The 17598-nt window shown below is 53.9% G+C and overlaps 1 protein-coding gene across 1 annotated transcript; it reads left to right on the top strand.

Annotated features, from left to right (window-relative positions):
* The first annotated feature begins 8989 nt into the window (after window positions 1–8989).
* Window positions 8990–14908, top strand: HER10_EVM0005176 (uncharacterized protein). The gene is made up of 8 exons (XM_035474799.1): window positions 8990–10151; window positions 10235–10279; window positions 10346–10894; window positions 10951–11295; window positions 11346–11627; window positions 11680–12239; window positions 12296–12783; window positions 12844–14908. Exons 1-8 carry the CDS (start codon window positions 10049–10051, stop codon window positions 13151–13153), a joined length of 2682 nt encoding a protein of 893 aa, XP_035337186.1. The 5' UTR covers window positions 8990–10048; the 3' UTR covers window positions 13154–14908.
* Window positions 14909–17598: the final 2690 nt, after the last annotated feature.

Genomic DNA, 17598 nt, shown 5'->3' with positions numbered 1-17598 from the left:
GGGCAGCTCCCCTGGCACTCGGCCGAGTCGTCTGTTCCTCCACCACGCCACCATCATGCCGGATGTTGTGACGCTTCCTCTCAAAGTGTAACTTTGTGAATATTCGTTGTGATATTTGCCTTCTCTTGGCGGTTGACCGTTATTCTCGTCGGCTTTTCCTGCATGGTCGGATCGCCTAGCAAATGTACCGCATGCGAGTCACGGAATGTCCAACACAATCTGACGGACATGGATCAGTAGCAAAGTGGACATCCAGCAGAGCGACTGGATCCCCATTCGGACCGTTCTGGCTCTGGACACGCCCCTCGTGCATCCAAAGGCAATCCCATCCCGTACTTGGCTTCCCCCCTTGCCCATCCAGCCACGCTCGACAGCGTGCCCGAGATCTTGGGGGCGAAGAGCAGGAGTCCCCCCTGAACGAACGATTCCAGGAACCAGTTGTGCGAAGGGAACAACCGAGCGTGACAGATGCTAGCTCCTAGCGCTAGGCGCGTGGTTCGTTGGCACGAGTTCGGATCCGAGGCAGACACAGCCCCAGGATGCAGGGCGAGCCATGCGGCCTGAAACCACCAGTGCGCCAGTTGTACGGATAAACGTCCCCTTTCCATATTCAAAGAAAATGAAGGTTGGTAGAACGTCCAATAACTCTCTGGAGCTCTTAGCCACAGCAACGGCCCCTTTCGTGTCAGGCTCGAGATTTTGTTTTTGGTGGATAGACTGTATTCCTTTGAGGGTTGCAAAAGGCTGGACGGCATGTTGGGGACAGGCCTGACAGGATCGAATAGGGTAAGGTAAGACTTGGCGTGGATGACGGCTTCCTCGGTAGGTTCCTGTTCGAAGGCCTGCGATGTTATCGAGCCAGGTGGCCACCGCTAGTTTTTTAGCATGTGAATGATGACACTACTGGCTTGCTCACCCCATTTTATGACCAGCTCCCCTGCTCACCGTGGACTTATGACACTGCCCATTTCGGTTGGCTGGTAAAAGGTGGTTCTGCTTGCATTCTATTTGCTGGCAGACTGCCGATGCCAGCATCTCCAGGACGAGAGTGGAGGATGGCACGCCGTGAGGGATGCCGAGGGAAACAGCAAGCTAATTCCCACCAACGGCTTGAAGATGGGGGGAAGTTGGGTCTCCCCTTCCAGACCGATGTGCAACTTCCATAAGACTATCAATCCTTGTCCGCAAAGCTATACGGCATCGACCTGTTGGCCTATGGTTGGACATAGAGCCGTTGGCGAGTCCTTTGAAATGGGCTCTGCTAATAGCAGCACGTTCCAGGCTCATTCGCGAGACCGTGAGGATATTGGCGAATTACCCAGAGTGAAAAAAGGGCGCAGGTTATGGTCGCCATCAGACCCCGCGATCTCCACAAAGCTATCGACCAGTCCTATGAAGACATCGGCTCCTCATCATCCCATTTCTTCTCGCCCACAAGGACAGGCTGCAGGCCATACGGTTGATGGCCAGGCGAGCTCATCCCACGCATGTTCTTGCATTTTTGGCTCTTGCATCCGTCCTTCTTATTAGCTGCGGCGCGAGCTATGTATATTAACTTGGCTGTTGGACAGGGCCAAGGCGTCTGTCAAACGACACCGGTCCGCCACCGGCCTATTCAATTTCTGGAGGTATTGATCAACCTAGAATGTGGACGCGTCCCCTCAATTTCGCCCAAGGATTACCCCGAAATCGAAGGCTTGCTCGAAGTGATGCTCACTGATTGGGCCAGTGCCAATGTGTGTAAGTCGCTCCACGGTCGTGGTCTTGATCTTTGACAGGCCATTCCGGTCCAGATGGCTAGGTATGTGGTATGCTTCTTGGTCCAGGAGCTCGAAATTCCCCGCGAGAAATGCGGCATAGCGTACGTAGCTTCTCCATGCGCTGCCAATCTTCCTTCTGGAAGTGTACATCAGTATCATGCTAGGTCTACGCAAGCTGGCGCACCAGATGCAGACAATGAAACCGACGTGGCGGCATGGATGATATATCCGACATTAGATGTTGTAGTTCTTGGTACGAGGACTTGTCCCCCGCGGCCTCGTCTTAGTGGCGTGATGGCACAATTTTCAGTGCCTCCAGGCACGAAGATACAAATTGGTCGAACATCTAACATCAGAAATCCGCAGCGCGACGAATGCCATACTGCCCGGGCTGCGGGTTCTTAGACCTTCACAATCCGGCGAGGCCGTTGGAACTACAGCGTGGCCTGACGATGTGGCCAACAAGCTCGCCACATGAGACGGTTGGTCTGCAGAGTAGACACAGAAACACGACGAACAGTATCCGTCAGACGCTTCGTGCGGCACTGTGAGCCCAAAAGGGCATGATGACGAGGCGCCCGGTGAGACGAGTAGCAGAATGAGTAGTGTGAGGAGTAGCTTGGCCAAGTGTCATCTGGATTAGCGCCGTCAGTGCGTCAAGGCGCTGATGAGGCCAGAACCTTCGTCGAAGGCCCGAAGAAGGGTTCGATTGGGTGGCATGGCGGGACGGTTGGATAATACTGGATCAGGAAGTGATTTCGAGGTCCCAACTTCCAAGTGTTCAGCGCCGAAATTACATCAAAGCCCGGGGTTCGTCGACGGCAGTGCGTAAAGTAGGTACTAGGACGTGCCTACGCAGCTCGGTGGCAGGTTTCGATGTTTGATGAGATTCAGATAGTGATTGATCAATGGGAGTCCGCCGGCTAATTTGGAGCGTATTATTCAGTGTGGGTGACACCGTGACAATGGTAAACGCCGCGACGTCGTTGCTTTTCGATGCTTTCCATGAGCGGCACTTGAAGTTGAGTGCCATAAACCGGCTGGGCCTGGAACTCAAGGAATTGGCTCAAGAGGCATTCTAGGATGGCCGTTCCACGGCGAACCTTGTCTTGGGATTCCAGAACCGAACCCCAGCAAGCAGAGCATGGTGGTGCAGCTCTAATTCCCATGCGAGCGGCACCAAGTCAATCCTGGCCAAGGGGAGAGGCCCCTGGCAGTCTAGAGGCTGGAGCTGCTGGGACTCGAGAGGCGAGGGGAAGAGAGTGTGGACTCGGCTATGGGGGCTCGTCGGCAGGGTATTGAAGCCAGTTGAGTGTTGGGGATACTGGCGTCTTTGCGTCGTCAAAGCTGGGTAAGGCCGGCGTGAATAGGTATCCGTACTTGATGCCAGGAGGCGGTGGCTTGGGGATGGAAGTCGAATACTCCGTAGTAGAAGGGCCTAGCAACTGCTTTGATCAGTTGGTTCGTGGGTGAGGGGAGCGGCACTGGGGGGTGGGAAGAGTTGAGGTGTGGTGAGGTGCGTTATCACATCTGAGATGCAGTGCAGAGTACGTACCTTGCCGTACGGCGGATGCCGTCTCCCTCCTCTCTGCAGTCCCTTGACTTCAAGTCACTGCAGGCCTAGGCAGCGAGTACATTGGAGTACCTTGGGAAGATGTCCGAACACTGCCTTAGCTTACTCAGGTCGAGGTATAGAAAAGTGACGGCCATGGCTGCAGCAGTATAGTGAGTAGGTACCTATACTAGTCGCATGTAGCCACTGGCAGGCACCGTTGACATTTTATGTATCCGTATATTCCATTGCAATCACCGAGAAATGCGTGCAGAAAGAAATGGAGAAGGGAAATGAATAGTAGACATAGAGAAACAATGAAATAGATGGCAACGGCAAAACCCAGGCCGGCCAGAAGAGTGGCAAGTTGAGATTCTTAGCTTGACGCTAGAGGCAAGCAAGATATCTTGGGTACCTGCCTAGGTTCCTGATGCAATCGACAAAAAGCAGGTACGTATCCTTACCTATGGACAGGTAAGTATGGGCACCTAAGTACCTAAGCTAGCCTGGTTCACGGTACATACGTAGGTAAAGCACGCAGTAGGCAGGCACCTTCCCACACTTTTCCTAACAAAGGAAATGCGGCACACATGGCAAGAATACTTGGTGCAGACGGTGTCATCAGATAGAGGGAAGTGGAAGGTACGAAGGTACGAACCGAAAGATGATTACCCAAGCATCGAGAGCACCTCGAAGGACCTAATATCCAGTGCGGCCTAGCTCCAAGTACTAGCCCCTGCAAGCTCTGGTGGACTGTGGACAAGCACGCACTAACGTACCCAGCCGGTGGAGGCAATGGGCTAGGGTAAGTACGAGCCGGCCTGTAATGATAAGGTAAGCGGGCAGTGGAGATGCCAGGGATCGCACCTGGCTACAACCCACAACCAAAACTTCCTTTCGCGACTGCAACTGCGGTACCTTACCGCGGTACAAAGCGGCAGATACCGTGTCTCCGTTCCAATGGATCGTGACCATCTCCCATCTCCAAGCTCCCATTCCGACCACTCCCCATGCACCTGTCGTTGGCGTTGCTGTGCATCCCACGCCGTACCCATGCAAAACCAAAGGGCCTTTCGATGGATCATTGACCATGGCATGGCATGGCATAGCGCTGCAAATCCGTAGGAGCTTCCAAGATACACACCCTTGGGCCGTCCATAGCCCACGACTACCTAGCACTCTGCACATTCCTCGGGCTATCTCGTCCTACAACCTCCCGCCGCCGCTCGACGTCAGCACTCTGGTTCGGTCCGCTTCTCGGCCTCCTGGACACCATTCGAATCGGCTTGACGTTGCAGCCAGGCGTGCGTCGTGCCAGGCTGCCAGGGCCTCTCCAACCCCGGAGATGGCTTGCTGCCGATCAAAGTTGCAGACTAAGGCAGGAGAGATTCGAGCCGGTGCAAGTGCCTCACCACGCCATCCAAGCTCAACAACACAGCGCTCGGCTCAGCTCAAGTCTTTAGACTAGAAGCCTTCAGAGAATCTTCAGCCATTCTACCGGCCACCTGTCATTGCCATTTTGGCAAAGGTGCGACGACCGTCTTTTGCTCCGCCTCCGCCGGCTTTCGACGGTGCGGCTGTCTCATCCCGTTAGCACGACGGCAGACGGGACAACGTCTGCCGAAAAGATAGCTTTGAATGCTTGGTCCTCGGTTCGCAAGCCTAATTTCTCGCCCTAAGGTTTGATGATTAGGTATGCCAGCTACTCTGCGGCACCCAGTATCGTTGAGGACGATCCAATATCTAATGAACCCAAGCCAAGAGAGAAGAAGAGCCGAAAACCGCGTGCATGGTAGTTCCGCACCTGGCAAATTCCACCGACACCATGGACGGTTATATGTGTTACTATCCGTCTACGGAATCCCACCTAGCTCACAACTTCAAGTTCAAACACTCTGTGGTGTGCGTCTGCCCTTTGCCCAGACCAGGGCGGTCTGGGGCCGACAGAGCGGGCTCCCGAGCAGAGCTTCTGCTTTAAGACCCTCGCAGCCCTCCACCTTCCACGTCCCCCGTTGTGGCCGAACGGGGTCGGTGGACGGTGGAGGTCGACTCCTTCGAGAACAAGACTGGATGATGCACTTGACCCATCAAGGCAGGATAAGACGGGGTCAAGCCTCAGGTACCGTCTCCATACCCGTCCTCAATCTTATGTGTCTCCTAGCAGCCCCCTTGCCCCCTCGGACGGTCAGGAGTATGAGGGTCCCTTTGGGCCTTGGGCGAGACTGGGACCACCAACCCCACGAGAGATGCCAGGTTGACTGGCGCTGTGGATGAAGAAATTGGTGGACTTGCCCTACTGGGCAGGGCAACAAGGCGGGTAAGGTACGGCTACAGCCTACGGACGGGTACGGGTACAGATACCTTGCTTGCCAATGCTAATCCGCCTGCCTGGTTTGCTCTCTCGACGCTAGACACTCCTTACAAGGTGGTTATTACGGAGTACCACCTGGCTCGACTCCTCAAGATGCGGATCATCTGGTCATTGTCGTCGTGTGTGCTTACTGCGGCAACAGGATGGACACCCTACGCGATCCATTGGCTTAGCTGAGCTCCCATCCTGTCAGCGGAGACGTCGAGGCATCCGGCACATGGATGTTGGCACTAAAAAGGGCGCGAAGTACCATGACACCCAAGTGGGAGGGAGACTGGGAGTGCGAGGAATCTCCGCCAGGGCTGGAGCCAGGAGCAAAAGGAAGCGCGATGCAGAAGTCGTACCTCAGGCAACTTGCCTCATTTGGTTGCACCTCGGTATCTTGGGAGTTGGAATTCGATATCAATATCGAATGAGCATGGCCACTTATTATGATGACATGGGGCATTGTCGATTTTGTGCCCTTTTCGCTGTCTGGGTGCTTAATTCCATGGGCAACCCTACCACGCTCGCGCTATTCCCTACCGCCATTTCAAACATCTCCCCCGACCGTCCTCCCCGTTATCTTTCCGCTAACAAATCTCCTCTTTGCTGCTGGCGCGCTTTTTTTTTTTTATTTACAGTGTGGCTGGGCCAGCCTGTTGGGAAGTCTCTGAGTTTCTTGGGACGACGTTGGACGCAAAGTACGGTCAGGCTAGCCTCCCAGCTGCAGAGGCAGAGGCACATAGGCCAGAGGATACTTTGGCAGCTTGGGGACAGCGGCGCATTCTCCTTGCTCACTTCGTGCGCATGCACATTCACAGTATACACTCAGTGTGGAGCAATACTGTATTCGTGACACTGCCCTGCGTGACGATGACGACGAGGCGAAAGCCCATCAAGTTGCGCCCTTGGGCAGGCAGCTGGGCTCAAGTCGAGATCTTGTACAGTGCGTTCAACAATGGCTACGTGCGAATACATGGTCATCGACGGTCTCCTTTCCCTGCACTGAGTACGGATACAAGCCGTCCAACGAGTCGACTCGGATTGGAAAATGGGCGCACACATAGACAGGGCATCTTGGGATCCCCCCCCTCCATTGATGGGAGCAGGAACTTGGCCTCAAGACTTGAAGGGGGAGGGGGGCATTGAGGGAGGACTCGCGAGAGTCGAAGAGGGCTTTCGGGCGGCGCATTGGTCGCATACACACCCGACCATGGAATCCAATGCCTTTTGCCTTACGGGTACCTCTCACCTTTACTTCCGACAAGAGGTCATGTACCTTACATGCCTCGTGCTGGTCCCTTGCACAGATGCACTCAATCACTCACAGCAGCTCGCCGCATTCTGACTCGGTTTTGGCCTGTCAATGGATGGTCCTGTCGATTGAGAGTTGAGACTGAAGTCACCGACGACACATCGGCTACCGCCGCCGCTCTGATGTATGTTCCATCTCATCGACGATGAAGTACGGATAGACCGAACTGCCTCGACTCTCTTTTGCTCCTTGAAGACGGACATTGGCACAGATCATGCTTGGGTTGCGGACTTTGGGCGGACGTGGACCCCTATCATCCCTTGGAGGCCCAACCCTCTTCCTCCTTCTGAAGCATTTGGTGCCTTGATACACTCCGGCATCCATCCTCGCTCTTGTGTCTGATGTGCCTAGAACGTCTGGTCTTGGCCCTGCCCTACACCAGTCGATAAATTGTCTCCAGCTCGAACACGCTCGCACTGCCCTACGACGTCAAGGAGAGAAGGCGTGCTTGACACACATAGCACACGGCACACTACTGAGTGATGAGTTCGAGAGGAGGTTGTTTTGGAAATGGTGGTTCACTTTATCAGCACTTCCTTGTCTGTGTCATGCCTCGAACGTCGCCCCCGCCTTCCCCGTCCGACCCAAGAAAAGAAACAGGAGACATTCTATCCGTCTCTTGTTCTTCTGCCCGTTATTTGCTGTCTGTGTGTCAGCCCAGTCCAGTCTCCTCATTTTTATCTTATTTTTATTTTATTTTTGCCTCGGTCACCCCTTTTGGCCACAGTCGTCGTCGACGTCTTCCAGGTATCCGTACAAAGTACTGATCAAGACGAAAGAAAGACGGACTAATAGTACTACGGAGTACTTTTTGTTGTAGAAAGTACGGATACGGACGGAGTACCTCGGATTTAGAGAGAGAGAGAGAGAGAGAGAGAGAAGGAGGGGGAAACGACTGCGCAGTGCGCACTAAGGCGGTGTTAATCCATGCCGGGTGGGAAGTATACTACCACGATTCTTTGGCTTGCATAGAGAACCAATTCTTCTTCTTTGTCGACGCCATTTCCCGGGGCCCGGTAAGCCTGGGTCCAATTTCACGCGGCCACCATCAAAGAAGCCATCAGACTTCAACCTGGCAAATGAGAATAGAAGGCAACAGCCGTCAGTCAAGTATCCGTGGACTGTAGGTATTTCGTACCTGCGTACCTACGTATTCGTACCTATTCCATGTGCTGGCCATGAGTCCCGAGTCCCGTCGAGAGTTGAAAGTTCGCATCCCCCGGCCAATCCTTCATCTCACTGCCAGATTCGGCCTGCGACAGGGCATTTTACCTCTGGACTTGCAACGCTGCCCTGCACGCTGGCCCCCCCGCCAGCTCTGCGTCTCGGCCTGCCCTGTCTGGCCCCAAGGTACGGATATTCGTTCAGACAACAGAGCGCTATACGGATACTGCGTAGGCATATGTATGGATACCTTTCTCTGTGAGATGAGGTACGAATACCGCATCCAGCCATCTCTCGAAGCCGCAATGCACCGGGATCGCAATGGACATGATGCTGCACTGTGAGAGGCGAGCTTGCCAAGGGGCAAAGAGGAGCCCATCTTCCTCTACCTACCTTACACTAGTAAGTTAATTGGGACTCTGGGAGAGAGCAAGACAGATGAGATCCGTCAGGGAGGCAAGAAGGCAAAGGCGGAGGAGGGTAGAGAGACGGATGAGGTACTTGTTCCTCACGCTACCGATAGCGTGTCATCCTTGTACCTTTCATGTCTCCTCGGTCTCAATGGCGCTGGTGCTATTGCTGGCGCAGCCAGGGACGTACCTTATTACTGTGATGGCGCTGCCCTGCCCTGCCCGGCTTTCACTACCTGACCTTAGGTGAGGGACGGAGTAAGGTACCTTACTGTTGGAAGGAAAGGTACTTGGTCAAGCTGGCGGGGAAGGAGGAGCAGAAAGTAAAGTGACCCCAGGCCTCAATGCTGAGCTCTTCCTGTCCGTCTGCTGCTGCCGCTCACGCCGTCGCCGCAATGCGTAACTTCGACCTCCCACCCTTGGCTCACGCCCTCCTCCACATCCGCATAGGAACACATTTACACACCCACACACCTCTCTCACACACACACTTTCTCTCTCTCTCTCTCTCTCTCTTTCTCTCTGTCTCTCAAACTCGCGCTCTCTCTCTCTCTTCCCATTATCCACTCCACAATCCACACCCAAGGTCCCAAATTCCCAAGTCAAGTCTTCCCTCTCCAACACCCGTCGACGACGCTACCTCACAACCACACACACTGCAACTACGGAGTACGGATACCTTACCTTCAAGCAACCCTGTCCGCCTCCTGCGACCCTGGACACACACTCACACGCATACGCACACACACACACCCCTTCTCTCGCTCTCCTTCGTTGCCGCTCCTCTTCTCCTCATCCTCACCTCCTCACAGCACTGTCCACCACTGTCTAGCCTACCCTGCCATCCTAGGCAGTCCTGGGTCCTGGCCCCCCCCTCCCCCCATCGACTCCTGGTCGCATCCATCATCGAACATCGGTTTCCTCTGGGCCCCAGCAGCTCAGTGATATGACCCTGCCTGTGTGTACCCAGCCCAGATCTTGTTCCTTACCCCGGTCGCCTCCCCTTCTAGGTCTACCCACGTCAACCCTTCACGCCTCACGCCGGGACCTGTCGTCCATTCATAATAAGGCTTGACCTTCTCCCGCGTACCCCCCTCACCATCACCCACCAATCCGGACAATTCCTAGCCCAGCGCGCTCCCAGCGAGAGAAATTCGAGACACAACTCCCCTCTGGTACTTTCTTTTCCTACAACTTCCTCTTTTTCCAACAAGTCTTTTACACAAGACACGTCTGTCTAGTCGCCGACATCTCCAGCACTGAAGGACTCACTCAGAGTGAGAGTGAGAGCGAGCGAGCGAGCGCGAGTGAGAGAGAGAGAGAAAGAGCCGCCGAGTGCGCGGCCAGGTCGGGACGGTCGTCGCCAGCTACGCATACCCAGAACTCAAGCAACCGGCTTGAATGTAACCGCTTCTTTGACTCCGCTCTCCATTCGAGGCTACTTCCACGACCTCACCGCTACCAACAAATCGACTCGTCACGTCCAACATCACAATGTCAAACGATCCCTCCGTGAGGCGCATCTTGCCTCAGAGCTCCCAGATGGGCAGCTTCTCTTTCGCGCCGCAGCAGTTCCCTCAACGGGAAACCCAAAAGAGTGCGCCATCCACCTCCACCTCTACCGCCCTCCGCTCCGGTTCGCCCACAACGTCTTGTCTAACCAAATGTGCCTTTCTGTAGATTATGTCTTCGTGGATGAACACAATCGTCATAAACGATTGAAGGGTACGCTCACTTTCCCTTGGACAAACGATTTCATGCGTGCAGTCTAGCTAAACTGATGAAATCAAGTGATGAGAGCTTGTGAAGGATGCAGAAGAAGAAAGATCAAGTGCGACGCGGCCACAACGAACACCTGGCCCTGCTCGGCGTGTATCAGACTCAAGCTCCATTGCGTGCGCCCCAATGGCCAGTACGATGGCACCTCGACCGACGCCTATGAGCCTGTCGGGGACGAGTTCGCTGCCGCCTCATCGCAACTACAGAACAGCTTCCGCCAGCAAGTTCCTATGCAGCAACAGTCCATGATGGCAGGGGGCCAGAAGCCCAATCCTTCACTGTATGCTGCGCAGGGCGCATATTCAGATCCCAACGTCTTTCCACCCGTCCACTACTCCGACCAGCAGGTCCATCAACACAACATGCACTACACTACGGTTTCTCCCTCGTCCTCTATGATGGAGCAGCCTTACACCGGTCAGAACGTCTTCCCAACGCCGCCTCTTCAGCAGAGTCAACGTCCGGACTCCCCTCCCGACACCTACTCCAATGACGGCTCCTACCAGCAATCAGATCTTGCTGATCTTCTGGGTTCCCTGAAGGTCAACGAAGCTGGAACAGGTAGGCACTCTCTCGCAGCTTTCTGGACGCGGTAGAGTTACTGACGCGTACTGCAGCGCCGTACTTGAGGAATAAGGCCTCTTTTCTGCATGATGAGGAGCCCGCCGTTGAAGATGAGGAGTACAAGACTCCTCTTCCGCCCATTATCACCGGACCAGGCCTCAAGATTCGCATCCCACCTGAACTGATGCCGGACGACGAGACGGTCATGCACTACTTTGATCTCTTCTTCAGCCACGTGCATCCCTACGTGCCTGTTCTCAGCAAAAGTGTCTTCTATCACCAGTGGAATACCAACAGAGAATCCGTCTCGCCTCTCATTCTCGAAGCTCTTTTCGCCATGGGTGGAAGACTGGCCGACGACCCTGCCCAAGGGCAGCAGTGGCTCGCTTTGGCAACAAGTATGAAAACACTCGTCAGCTGGATAGGCAAAGGCTAACAATCATGACAGAGCACGCCGACTCTTTTATGGACGTACCGAGGCTGAGCACTCTGCAAGCCCTGCTTCTCATCTTGAAGGCTCGGGAAGCAGCACCAAAGCGTGGTTACTACTACCGCTCCTGGATGACGATTGTCCAATGCGTTCAGATGGGCAAGGATCTTGGTCTGGACGAGCACTACACGGATCATCAAGCGGGAAGGCCATGTGGCTCTTCTCCCTTGGATTGCCAGATGAAGAGTCGAATCTGGCAGTCTATCTTTGTGTGCGAAACCATGATTGGTTCTCCCCAAGGTTGGCACTTGGTCTTTCTCAACGTCTTGTAAGAATCTGCTAACTCCCTTAGGCCGTACTGATCTCGCCGTGGAGCTGGAATCCATTGATTTTAGCGTCCCACGCCCAATCCCTGGAGGCGACGACTCTGAGTACCACATCACCCGTAACTTCACCTATTTTGCACGAATTGTCCGCAACGTCAGCCGCATGAACACGGCCTATGGCCATCTCAAGAAGAAGAAGACGAAGGATTGGGGCGTCGATCCCGAGTTTGTGCAGCTCAACCCGGCCCTGAATGCCTGGTTGAATGACCTTCCAGCGGACTTGTCGGTTACTTTCCCGCCCGATGGCTCGCCGCCATGGCTTTCGTCACCTTACATTGGCAACCTGCACTCCTACTACTATCTCACCCTGATTCTGCTTCATCGACCGCAGCTGAATTTCTTGGACCCGAACGCGCAAGATGGACAATGGAAACAGCACATGATGATCTGCTACTCTTCTGCCAAGGCTCTATGCCGGCTCCAGGAGGCTGTTTTGAATTCATTTGGATTCCCCGGACTGCAGTGTATGCTTCGTGGGTTCAGTTTCACCGTCTACTGTGGACTGTGTTGCATTGTGCTCCATTTGGTGGGTTATGATCTGCGATTCCCCGTTACTGGCTCTCTAACTTTTATGGTACACAGGTGGCCGTCGTCTCCCCAGACCCTGATCTGAACACTGATGCGAGAGAGTTCTTCACGAGACACATGCGAGTGCTCGAAAGGGTCATGTCGGTTTGGCCGATGGCCGACCTGCAGAAGCAAGTCGACGCGGTGCGCGAAGCGTTTTCTGCTGACGTCAGGAAACCCTTTGTCCTCAAGCCCAGCTTCCCTTACGGCAGCCCTCAATCATCCAACCATTCCAGTCCTCCAAGGGGTTACAGGCCGGGTATGGCACGCACTGCTTCCTTGGACCACCAGTTGGACACGCAGAACCTTCAACACTCCCAAGTCAGTTATACCAGCCACCCCATTACACCTCCTATTTCTGCCGGACCTGTGGATACCAAGAGTGACTCGCCTGCTATACAGTCACTCGTCATGATGGCAAGTCAAGGTTCCCAAGCGTCGGGAATGCAGCAAACCATGTCGTTGTCGGATGCGCCAGCGTGGAATCCCGCACGTATTTTTGAGTAAGTTGTTGTCGACAATCACCTACCTCAACGAAGGCACCCGCTAATACATGTCTATAGACAATGGAACACGTCTTTCGGTACGCCTCAGGTCCAACCACAGCCTTCGACGCTGCCTCCCCAGTCCAATTCGCTTAGTGTTTCTCCGTCTTCAGGTGCACCCGAAGCCCCGTCTCTCCAAGACATTCAGGCTGTCAATGCTACTCTCCCAGTGGCCTCTCAACAGTTGGCGCAGCAATACTCTGCAGCCCCCGTGCAGACTTTTGTCTCGCCGGCGATGTGGCAGGAGTCCGTGGCCAGTGTCTACGAAGGCGGTCTCAAGCGGGCCTGGGATTACGATGGCAGTGGTCCTATGATGAAACGGCGATGAGCCGTTTCCAAATTGATTTTTGCAAAGCTACCTAACCTTCTTGTCGGCAACATCTACGGGATATTTTACACCTTTGGTATAGCGACGACGATTTACCGGTTCATAACAACACTCGCCAGCCTATGGGGTGCCTCCGCGAATCGCCTCTGGACCGACGAATAGGTGCCCCTTGCAGCTACAGCGATTCACGTACATATCTTGGATTTTCGCTTTATACGGTCCTTGTTCGCCATATACACGGTTTATCTTCGCGACGAAATACATGTACACGATTACGATGAAAATGAGGAGGAGGGGAACACAACGGAAGATCCATGTCGGGCGCCGGCGTCACTCATGCCCCTTCGGAAGCATGGCCCCTAACCGGGAATGGGGCTCCCAAGAGGCTTTTGTTTTTTCGGGACGGTGCGAAGAAAGAGAGAGAGGGAAGATTGGCGAAGCGGTGTCCTGGTCAGTATTTCTGGACTGTATTACTATATTTGGCATATTGCTTCATGACGGAGCCAACGACGCGGCCCAATTCGGTTCGGCGTACGGACGGCGCTCACCCTGGCAACGCGAACGAGGAGTCCTGTTTGCTTACTATCACAATCATGGAAAGGCCCAAAAAAGTAACTGTAAGAGGAGAGAGAGAGAGAAGAGTTTCGTTGCTTCCATTGACTTGGACCGATCAATACGGACATGATACCACCTTGCGCGCGCATACAAATTCAAACCACCTAGCAATGTGAAGTGAAGAAGACAACGGCAAAACGAGAGGCAACCCGCGGGAACGGGCATTCGCTGCATCGTTTGCTTGGCAAGCAAGGAGTAAAACGATTGGAAGAAGGGGGGGGGGGTGGGACGGGAAGTCGACAATGGGTAGATCTGGGTGTGGTGTATGTACGTGAGTGCCCGAGGCGAGAGAGCTCCTACCGGGAAGTCCCCAAAGCGGTCGCAAAGTCTCGCGATTGAACGAGTTGATTGGCCACGGCATCTGATGTTGACATGTTCACAGGGTTCATTCAGCCGCACATTGAGAAAGACTCCCACCCCCAAATACACTTTGCATAAGCAGATGGTCTCAACTTCCTTTCAGAAAAAGACGTTTTTTTCCCTATACGCAACACTCATACACCCACATACCACACACACACCCTTAGGTTGTCTGTCAAAGGGCGAATCAAAAGGGAACCTCCACTGGAAACAACGTTGAGCCTTGACGGGGCAAACGGGCTAACCGACAGGTTTTACGGTGAAGTCAAGGTACGGGGTAGGTATTGTCTCGGCGGTCGGCAAATGCGTTTTCTTTTGTTTTTTTGGAGGCTGCACAGCGGGGTGGTAGGTATACCTACCATACTTACGTGATACGTCTGACCTCGCTTATACAGCAACAGCTACCTGGTACTTACGACTGCCCGGTTTATCCCACACGAAAAAGTATTTACAATGTCGCCGTCGGCTATTCCGTTGGCCTCCCCCGTACCCCGTAGAGCACGCCGCACCGCAGACGGAGCCTGGAGATGAAGGAGAAGAAGAGCGACGCAACGGCGCGGAAGCCGGGAGTCGGATGTCGGGGTATCTGGTCGGAAGGCTCTGGGTATGTACTACGTAGTTTCGAGTCTCTTTTGATCCGCGAGAGAAAGTGTGGGGAGCAGTGACATTCAATGGGGGGGACCCTTGAGCCAGGGCCTATGGGACCCCAAGGGAGGAAGGGCGGGCATCGTTTGGAAACTTCAAATGTGGTGAGACGGTTGAGTCGCAAGCTTACATCAACCGCTGACGAAAACCGCATAATTTAGCTTCTTCTCGTCGCCTTCGCCTTCTGCTTCTGCTTCTGCTTCTGCTTCGACAATGACGACGATTGCCGCTGTGGTTTGCCGTTGGTAGCAAGTGAGCGATTGCCGATAAGGTAAGGTACCTAGTGTAGGGTTTGGCGACGGGTCCGGGGGGGCGTTCCTTTACGGAGTACACGCAGGAGAAAAGGTTAAATTTAACACGCAAGAAGTGATGGGCAGGGTCGAGAACAGTCCATGTTCGTCACTCATTTGAATGACGGGGGACAGGGAATGAGGACGGTGAGTTGAAAAAATTTGGAGAGTCTTTGGAGAGAGAGAGAGAGAGAGAGAGAGAGAGAGAGAGAGAGAGACATCGCGTGGGTACGTGTACCAGATCGGCCAAGGAGTTGGGTTCACTGCAGTCTGCACCGCGCTGGCATTGCATGGGTCCCTTAGGTAGGTAACTGAGTAGGGGCATGTAGTTATCTGTGCCTCGTGTTTCGCAGCCGGGACCGGGTTCGTTCGGGTCGGGTTCGAGGAACTCTCCAAAAAGTGATGGATGGGATGGATGGGAGCACGCGGCGGGAAGCAAAGAGATGTTTGGAGATGTTGGAGATTTGCCCTTGCCATTACCTACCTACCTACACCAAGTATGCAGTACGGAGTGTGGGAGTAAGTATCTTTGCAACCCTTTACCTACCTAGGCCACGAGTGACGTTGTTTCGTGATAGGTCGCTATTAGAGTTTGGTATTGGCACGTTTCTTCTAACATTTGCAACGATGGTCGCCTACGAAGACCTACCTAGTGTACCAAACCCCGTAGCTAGTCTCTTTCTTTTAGGCCGCGCAACGGCGGCCAGACCGGGTTCCTGTATCGCCGATGTAAGGTGTGAAATGCGCGGGAAAGTTGACGCAAGAATATGCGTGGCGTGCAGCGGTGAGGAGGGGTTTGAATCCCTCTGAGGAGAGGGGTGTGCAAAACTGCGAAGGACTGGATGAAGAGAGGAGGGAGGGGAAAGGACATTCCAAGGATGTGTGGATTGTCCATCTCACATGCATACCATCTGTGATCTGGGACATGCAGGTCCAATAGACTCGAATCTTGCTTCCATTTTTCGTCGCATCTTTTTTATGTACACAGTAAGGTAAGGTAGACTGGGAAGGATTCTCATAATCCACGGGTTTCCCCGCTTTTTGTCTTTTTCGTCCCATGTTTCTAGACTACGTTCTTCATACTTTTTCTTGTTGGGATTGAGGTTTCTCGGCGTGGCCGACGGTCAAGTTTGGTGATGTGGTTTTGGAATGCGTACATGCATCCTTTGACGTGCGTCTTGTTGTTTCGGACTTTAAACAAAGTGATGTTGCCCCGCCCCCCCTTCCCTCCCTCGTGGACTTTGCGAAACATGACACAAGCATAATGGCAAGTCACTCAAAGGTATGGTAGAGTTCCAAGACACACAATTTCATCTACTATTGAGTCCCGATTTGCTTTACGGGTAGATTCGTGACTTACCCGGGCGTTGACAACCCGGTCTCCGAGTACACACGCACTTGCATCGGGATGATAGGGTTGATCGTTATGCGCTCTTCCTCATTCGCCTTTTGAATTTCTTCATCTTTGCGCGGGATGATACTAGATGCGACTGCCGGATGCCGGGTTTTAAGGGTGAAGGAAAGGTCGCTACCCATATCCCACAGGTAAAAGTATACGGTGAGGCAGCGACGATAAGGCATCGGCAATTCCAGAGATATGGGTAACTTGTTGGTTTCCGGGGGGCGTTGGACGTACCGGCTACCTACCTTCCATCCCACTGGCACCAACATGGAAGAGGGGGAGGGTGTGTGAGATTGTGTACGACGGAATGACTCCGGAGTTTAGCGGTAGGTATAGTTCGGGGTTTTACTCGGCGCCCGGATGCAAATGGGTGTGGTGAGGTAACAGGTACGGAGGCCGTCTTACGGCGGCGGGTGACGGCGACGGCGACGGACGGACGGACGGAGGTGGCCGAAGAGGGAGGGCAGAGAGGCGCAAAGCCAGCCAACCAACGTTTTGTAGAGATGGTGGTGTGCGGACGGATTCCTCGCCGTGAGTTTCCCAGTGGTGGTGGTCGTGACGGCTGGAAATGGGGCTTTGGGGCTGAACTGTGGCCCCGGCAGACGCAGAGTCAGCTCGTTTTCGTTATTAGCCTCGGTTTGTGAGTGTGTTGGTTCTGGACCCTTTCATAGCATGGTTATGGTTACATCTCTCCCCTCATGTTTCCTGACAACCAACAAGCCACCATTTTCACACTCTACACGAGAAAAGCCCCTAGTTTGGGACCCAGTCGGAGGGGCAAGTGAGAAGAGTATTGGACGAGGAAGGCGACTTGGACATCCCAAGGTTGTCAGCGGCGGGGAAACAGGGGCTTCAGAGGCGATGCGATGGCGATTGCCTCCCGGAACATGGTTCAACCTAGGTAGAGCATTCTCTTTTTTTTCGCCTCTTACATGGGCAAAGTGCGAATACTCTCCACGACGTTGTGGAATATGCTACGATGATTCGATCCCACTGTTACCGTTGGACGGGGTCCAAAATAGCTCTCTTATCAGGACTTAAGTCCTTGACTCGATCAGCAGATTTTAGACTGTGGCGAAATCGAATGACTAGTGGCAGTGCGTCTGCGCCAGGGAAGGGGTGAGGTATCATCT

This window comes from Colletotrichum scovillei (assembly GCF_011075155.1).
Source record: "Colletotrichum scovillei strain TJNH1 chromosome Unknown Contig00002, whole genome shotgun sequence".
In the NCBI taxonomy this organism is placed as follows: Eukaryota; Fungi; Ascomycota; class Sordariomycetes; order Glomerellales; family Glomerellaceae; genus Colletotrichum; species Colletotrichum scovillei.
The sequence above is the reverse complement of the archived record's forward strand: the minus strand, read 5'-3'. Positions and strand labels throughout refer to the sequence as shown.